The sequence below is a fragment of the Rhinoraja longicauda genome, chromosome 3, assembly GCF_053455715.1.
Source record: "Rhinoraja longicauda isolate Sanriku21f chromosome 3, sRhiLon1.1, whole genome shotgun sequence".
In the NCBI taxonomy this organism is placed as follows: domain Eukaryota; kingdom Metazoa; phylum Chordata; class Chondrichthyes; order Rajiformes; family Arhynchobatidae; genus Rhinoraja; species Rhinoraja longicauda.
In genome coordinates, this window is record NC_135955.1 from 86308422 (window position 1) to 86316628 (window position 8207).

At 44.0% G+C, this 8207-nt stretch overlaps 1 protein-coding gene across 1 annotated transcript in view; it reads right to left on the reverse strand.

Annotated features, from left to right (window-relative positions):
* The window catches only part of msh3 (mutS homolog 3 (E. coli)), a 254529-nt gene extending 246893 nt beyond the window's left edge, over window positions 1–7636 (reverse strand). The window contains exons 1-2 of the mRNA XM_078396561.1: window positions 7441–7636; window positions 656–770 (exon numbers count right to left, since the gene is read on the reverse strand). Coding sequence (XP_078252687.1) covers window positions 656–770; window positions 7441–7593 — 268 coding nt within the window. The 5' untranslated portion in view covers window positions 7594–7636. The remainder of the gene's footprint in view (window positions 1–655; window positions 771–7440) is intronic.
* Window positions 7637–8207: the final 571 nt, after the last annotated feature.

Here is an 8207-nt window from a genome sequence, read left to right on the forward strand (position 1 = left end):
TCTCCTGGATAAATAAAGTTGTATCCTATCGTGACCTAAACAGAATGATTTTGTTCTTTAAATTCAACAGTTAGTGGAAAGGAATAAGAAGATTGTCATGTATTCAACTTTTTTTAAAAACACGATTTAGGGAATTTTCAAACTTTAACTTGCGTCAATTTGGCACCATTTTTAGAAGCAAACAGATATGTACCTTGGTATTTCATAGAAACATAGACATAGAAAATAGGTGCAGGAGTAGGCCATTCGGCCCTTCGAGCCTGCACCGCCATTCAATATGATCATGGCTGATCATCCAACTCAGTATCCCGTACCTGCCTTCTCTCCATACCCCCTGATCCCTTTAGCCACAAGGGCCACATCTAACTCCCTCTTAAATATAGCCAATGAACTGGCCTCAACTACCTTCTGTGGCAGAGAATTCCACAGATTCATCACTCTCTGTGTGAAATAAAACTTTCTCATCTCGGTCCTAAAAGACTTTCCCCTTATCCTTAAACTGTGACCCCTTGTTCTTTCCTGTCAATTTGAGCTAAATAGTGCCTACAACATGAACAATTGTCATAGATGGTCATGAAAATGATCACTATGGGCTTTGGTGTTGATAGTCAGTGGTAGACCAATTGCATTGAGATACCACTGTCTATGCACTTACTGCTATCTTTTCTAAGTACATCTCCATTCTCTTCTCGACTTGCCAACTTTCTACGTTTCGCCCAAGGTTCACCTTGTTCGGCTTTTGTTTCCTTTTTCTTCCTGGTGTCCAGTATCTGCAGGGAGCAAAGGATCACAATTAAACTCAGATTACACAACCCCTCAGTTTAGCTGATTCGCTAACTAATTTATCGCATCGTATGGAAGTCGCATTAACAATCTCGTTGTACCCCTGTACAATGACAATAAAGATATATATTGTATTGTATTGTATTGTATTGTATTGTTCGAATGCCCCACAATCTCAGTTACATCCTCTTTCTTTGCACTTTCGACGAGACTTAATCTTCTGGATTCACCTTAATCATATCAGTTAATATTTTATATGCATAAATAAAAGCTCCTTTAAAAAAAATATTGTCACCCACATCCCAGATAGAAAAAGCACACCAAATTAAACTGCTACTTCCCAGCCTTTGCTCATTTAAACCTTCTGCCCAGGTTTTTTCTTTTATATAAACGCTTTGGGTCTCCTCAATGCGAGTCCATAAACATTCAACACTAAAGTTTAAAACTCTTCTCACTGAAACTAGTCAAAGCTTTAATTTACATGGGGTGTTGTATTGCAATACGGATCTAAATATTTGTCATACAAGCTGCAGAGTGAAGAAATCATCCATATGCAACCACAGATTCCCCCTTGGTATATTTATAGAGTCATTGAGTCACACAGCACAGAAACAGGCCCTTTGGCCCAACTCATTCATGCCAACCATGATGCCCCATCTAATCTAGTCCCATTAACCCTTGCTAGGCCTTTTCATTCTAAACCTTTTCTATCCACATACCTGTCCAAATGAGTTATCAATGTTATTATTGTACCTGCCTTGCCCACTGCACCTGGCAGCTCGTTCCATATACACACACCACCTTCAGTGTGAAAAAGATGCTCCTCAGCTTCCTAATAAGTCTTTCCCTTCTCACCTTAAACCTATCGCTTTAATTCTGTGATTCCCTTACTCTGGGGGAAAAAACTGTGCATTCACCCTACCTATTCCTCTCATGATTTTATACAATAAAATACAATATATCTTTATTGTCATTGTACAGGGGTACATGAGATTGGGAATGCGCCTCCCATACGATGCAATAAATTAATTAGCTAATGAGTATAAATTTATACAACCCAGTGAAACAAAATTAGAAACAGATTTAAAACAGTATAAAGTGCAAGTAGATCTGTGCCGGTTCACTGTGCGATGTGACCATCCGACTCAGCGGTTCATAGCAGCTATGGCCCTGGGGATGAAGCTGTTCCTGAGTCTGGAGGTGCGGGCGTAGAAGGCCTTGTAGCGTCTGCCCGATGGTAGAATTTAGAACAGACTGTTGCAGGGGTGTGAGGAGTCTTTGTGAATGCTGGTGGCTTTTCTGAGGCATTGTGTGTCGTAGATGTGCTCCAAGGCTGGTAGCTGTGTTCCGATAGTCTTCTGAGATCTATGAACCGGTCCCGCTGAAGAGCTCTCCTCTCTGCCTCCGTGCAGCTGAGGTACCACACAGGGATGCCATGCGTTAGGATGCTCTCTATGGTGCAGCGGTAGAAGGTCGTCAGCAGCTGTTGGGGCAGACCAGACTTCTTCAGTGTTCTCACGTAGAACAGTCATTGCTGTGCCTTCTTGACCACCTTTATATTACCACTCCGCCTCCTCCAAAGAATAAAGGCCTAGCCTGCTCAGCCTCTCCATATAGCTAAGGCCCTTGAGTCCAAGCAACATTCCCATGAATCTTCTCTGTACCCTGTCCAACTTAACGGCATTTTTCCTATAGCAGGGTGATCAAAACAGAACACAATACATGTGCGGCTTCACCAGCGCCCCAACATCTCGACTCAGTAGCCTGACTGATGAAAGCTAATGTACCAAAAGCTCCTTCACCACCCTATCTACCCAAAATGCCAATTTCACAAAACTGTGTACAAAGCTTGTATTTCTCAATCCCTCTGCTCTACAACACTCCCATGTTCTCTGCCATTCATTGCAAAGGTTATTCCCTGGGTTGACTTCTCTAAATACAACACCTCATAATGATCTGAATTAAACTCAGTTAGCTATTCCTTGGCCCACTGACGAAGATCCCACTGTTATTCTTGATACTCACCTTCACTGTCTATGATACCACCTATTTCAGTGCCATCTGTAAAGTTACTAATTATTAATGCATCCTCATCCATCGTTGGCATTGATGACAAACAGCAATGGGTCCAGGACCAGCAGAGGCACATCACTACTCAGGGGTACTCCAATCTGAAAAACAGCCTTCCACCACCACCCTCTGCTTCCTAACACGAAGCCAGTTCTATATCCAGTTTGCTAGCTCTCCCTGGATTCCATGCAATCGAACCTTGCAGAGAAGCCTACTGTGTGGAACATTATCAAAGGCTTTGCCCTAGATAACACATAACCGTGATGGATGTTCAGATAGATAAAATGAAACCAGGTGGATATATGTAGGAGGACAGATTTTGGATGTTGATCTTTCCTCAGAACTGATGGATCTCCGGTAAATTTTAAGCACAAACTATTGGGTTCAGGCTCCACAGGACACGGCCAGCCGCCAAAACATTTGAAGATAGACACTAAATGTTGGAGTGACTCAGCGGGTCAGGCAGCATCTCTGGAGAGAAGGAATGGGTGACATTTCAGGTCCAGACACCTTCTTCAGACTGAGAGTCAGGAGAGGGAAACGAGATCGAGAAGGATACAAAAGAACATGCAAGTTGCACATGCTGAGATACTCCTGCATTTTGTGCCAATCTTCCATGCAAACCAGCATCTGCAGTTCCTTCCTACCAAAACATTCAAAGTTTTTTCTCCCCTCACCATTCACACATTTAAAAGCACAGATCATTCCAATTGACAGAACATGACACACATCACATGTCAGTCTCTACACTGCCACAAGCATGGATGACTAAAGTTTACTAACGTTTTCTAGCACCGAATAACACAAATGAAGTTGAAATGTTGGGAACCACAAGCATTCTCATTTATAAACCTCTCTTCCTGCTGCATCCTCCCTCCAATCAAGGTTTGTCACCCAAAACACCCATCTTTGGCTTAGAACTTAGAATTAGGAGGGAGAGATAGATCAGCCATGATTGAATGGCGGAGTAGACTTGATGGGCTGAATGGCCTAATTCTACTCCTATTCCTTCTGACCAGGCAAGTGTGAGGTGTTGCACTTTGGGAGGTTGAATGGATTTAAGGAGAAAATATGCAATTAATACCACGACCCTTAACAGAAATGATGTACAGAGGGATCTTGGGATCCAAGTCCATAACTCCCTGAAAGTGGCAACGCAAGGAGATAGGATGGTAAAGAAGGCATTTGATATGCTTGCCTTCATTGATCGGGGAATTGAGTATAAAAGTAGTGTAAGAAAATAACTGCAGATGCTGGTACAAATCGAAGGTATTTATTTCACAAAATGCTGGAGTAACTCAGCAGGTCAGGCAGCATCTCAGGAGAGAAGGAATGGGTGACGTTTCGGGTTGAGACCCTTCTTCAGACTGACCCGAAACGTCATCCATTCCTTCTCTCCTGAGATGCTGAGTTACTCCAGCATTTTCTGAGTATAAAAGTAAGGAAGTCATGATGCAGCTTTATAGGACTTTGGTTGGACTGCATTTGGAGTATTGCATGCAGTTCTGGTTGCCTACTACAGGAAGGATGTGGAGCTTTTGGAAAGGGTGCAGAGGACGTTTACCAGAATGACGCCAGGATTAGGACATTCAGAACAAGGAGAGGTTGGACTTAGATGAAGGGATTAAAAGTACCATTAGCAAATTTGCAGATGATACTAAGCTGGGGGGTAGTGTGAATTGTGAGGAAGATGCAATAACGCTGCAGGGTGACTTGGACAGGTTGTGTGAGTGGGCGGATACATGGCAGATGCAGTTTAATGTAGATAAGTGTGAGGTTATTCACTTTGGAAGTAAGAATAGAAAGGCAGATTATTATCTGAATGGTGTCAAGTTAGGAAGAGGGGATGTTCAACGAGATCTGGGTGTCCTAGTGCATCAGTCACTGAAAGGAAGCATGCAGGTACAGCAGGCAGTGAAGAAAGCCAATGGAATGTTGGCCTTCGTAACAAGAGGAGTTGAGTATAGGAGCAAAGAGGTCCTTCTACAGTTGTACCGGGCCCTGGTGAGACCGCACCTGGAGTACTGTGTGCAGTTTTGGTCTCCAAATTTGAGGAAGGATATTCTTGCTATTGAGGGCGTGCAGCGTAGGTTCACTAGGTTGATTCCCGGAATGGCGGGACTGTCGTATGTTGAAAGGCTGGAGCAATTAGGCTTGTATACACTGGAATTTAGAAGGATGAGGGGGGATCTTATTGAAACGTATAAGATAATTAGGGGATTGGACACATTAGAGGCAGGAAACATGTTCCCAATGTTGGGGGAGTCCAGAACAAGGGGCCACAGTTTAAGAATAAGGGGTAGGCCATTTAGAACGGAGATGAGGAAGAACTTTTTCAGTCAGAGAGTGGTGAAGGTGTGGAATTCTCTGCCTCAGAAGGCAGTGGAGGCCAGTTCGTTGGATGCTTTCAAGAGAGAGCTGGATAGAGCTCTTAAGGATAGCGGAGTGAGGGGGTATGGGGAGAAGGCAGGAACGGGGTACTGATTGAGAGTGATCAGCCATGATCGCATTGAATGGCGGTGCTGGCTCGAAGGGCTGAATGGCCTACTCCTGCACCTATTGTCTATTGGACAGATTTGGATTGTTTGCATTGGAATGCCGGACCGGAGGTGGAGGGGAGATTATTATCAGACAACTGAACAGCCCTCTCATTAGCTAGAGTGCGGTCCTGACCTCCCATCTACCTAATCGGATACCTTTGAACGATCTTTAATCAGACTTCAATGTTATATCTTTGCATTCAATGTTGCACCCTTTATCCGTGCTTTGTGGACGATTTGATGTATTCATGCTAGTCTTTTCTCTGACTTGAAAGCACGTAAACAAAAGCTTTTCACTGTACCTCAGTACACATGACAATAATAAACTATATAACATTACTAGACCAAGTGGACCCGTTGGGCCCAAACCTCTCCTGCATTGGCGCAACACCCTCTCCTCCCCCACTCCTCCTCTCTCCCACCCCTCCTCCCCTCTCCCTCCTCCCTCCTCCCCTCTCCCTCCTCCCTCCTCCCCTCTCCCCCCCACTCCATCCCCCTCAACCCCCCTTATCCTCCCCCCCTCCCTCCCCACTCCCTCCACCCTCTCCCTACCGAGGAGAAAGATTTAACTTTAAAATGTGAATAACTTTAAAAACATAACACCGATTTCAATGAAACTTCTTCCATTAGCACCAAAGGGAAGACGGTGAGTAAGGTGGGCCTAAAATTGTCGCGCTATCGTGTACCGTTTTGGCTGTAGTTCAGTAACAAACAAACAAACGAGAGTTTTAGTATATAGATGAGAGGCAGATATGGTATGGTAGACAGTTGAAACCTTTTTCCAACGGATGGAGACATCAAGTATTAGAGGGATAGCTTTAGGATGTGAGGGGCAAAGTTTAATGGAAATATGCAGGGCAAGTTCTTTTTTTTTTTTTTTTAAACACAGACAGTGGTGAATGCCTCAAAAGGTGCTGCCAAGGGTGGTGGTGGAGACAGCTATGATAGTGGCAATTAAGAGATTTTTGCATAGACATATGGATATGCAGGGAATGGAGAGTTATGGATTATGTGCAGGCAGACAAGAGTTGTCTTGGCATCATATTCGACACAGACATTGTGGGCCGATGTGCCTGTTCTTGTTCTGTACCGCTTTACATTCTATGATTAGATTACCAAATTCCAAGTGCTCCTGCAGTGAAAAGCTCCATTTCATTTTTCCAAACCGGATTTAACATTCCCTTCCAAACTGGATGCTTGATCGGCAGCCACTTTATGTCTCCATTATCCATTATCCTTTATCATTATCTGAACTTTATGTCTCCATTATCCTTTATTATTATCCGAACTTGGTGTCTCCATTATCCATTATCATTATCTGAACTTTATGTCTCCATTATCCTGGTTCAAGTCACATTTTGTGAATGGCTGAAGAAGAGTCCCAACCCCGAAACGTCACCTATTCCTTTTCCCCCAGAGATGCTGCCTGTCCCGCAGAGTTACTCCAGCATTTTGTGTCTTGTCTTCGGTTATAAACCAGCATCTGCAGTTCCTTCCAACGCATTTTGAGAATGCTTCCATGGAACCTTAATTCCCCAGCGAATACATCCATAGCAAGTTATCATGTATTAGTAAAACTATTGGGTAGATGTTTGAGAGGGCATTTACAGCTAAGCTAGGCTGTGAAGGAAATGGGTAAATGAGTCAGATAGTTTCTTGTTTCACATTTAACAGTACAAAACAATACAAACATCCACTCAAGTCTTTTCCATCCTGCGTTTTGAGTTTTGCCAGTTGGAATTTTTGTCCCTTGTGGACAAAATTTTTGTCCATAAAGTCTAATAAAGTTAAACGTCCAAGCTTAAAACTACAACGCTCCAGGGTCAAATGTGGAAGCTTTTCTGCATTCTTGCACTGGAAAATGCACCCAGAACTATCAATATAAAGAAGCCAATAGCAATTGCATGCAAATATATCAGGAAGTGGGTTGCCACAATGTAGACACGTGGAAAGGAAATTGTACAATGTTCCAAAATATTAAATGCATGATGTGCAGATGTGCAGAATGCGACCGAGCCAATGAAGCCAATGCCTCCTCTCCTCTCACCTGCTGCTGCCGAGTGGGTGCAAGGGAAGATGTTGCTACATTGTCTTCCCGCCTGCTCTGCTCCTTTCCCCTCTCTGCAGGGCGGAAAAACCTGCTGATCACAACCTGGCTTCCAGCAGCAGCCTTCCTCCCGCGGCCCCTCGTCTTGGACATTGCCAATGTCAGCAACTCGCTTGCAGAGCCCGCTGCCTCGATTGCTGGGTGTCGCAGCGGCGGAGGCAGCGTCTAACAACGCGCCACACCGTCAGAACCAGGGGCCGGCCCTGGCCCACACGTTGCTGTGCCTTAAAGCTGCACGCCAGTGTGTTTACAATCACAGCCACAAATGTTTATTTAAAAAAACCTCCGCAATTAACACCATCACTTAAAAAACACCGTGTAAAGCAGATCCTGCTAACCACAAAGCATATAATAAATGTTCACCAACTTAAAACCTATCCATTCCCCTCCATAATAAATGGCCTGCCCCTTATTCTTAGACTGTGACCCCTGGTTCTGGACTCCCCCAACATCAGGAACATTTTTCCTGCATCTAGCCTGTCCAATCCTTTAAGAATTTCATATGTTTCTTCAGGGGTTGATGGCATGCCTGCATTTCACTTGTTCCATGCTCCGCAATTCGTTATCTTAAGCATTTTCCCTGTCCATCTTCTTTTCATTAAGCCTCTCCTTAAAATGATTGTCCATTACTGAACTGTAAGTTGGGTTATAGACAATAGACAATAGGTGCAGGAGGAGGCCATTCGAGCCAGCACCACCATTCAATG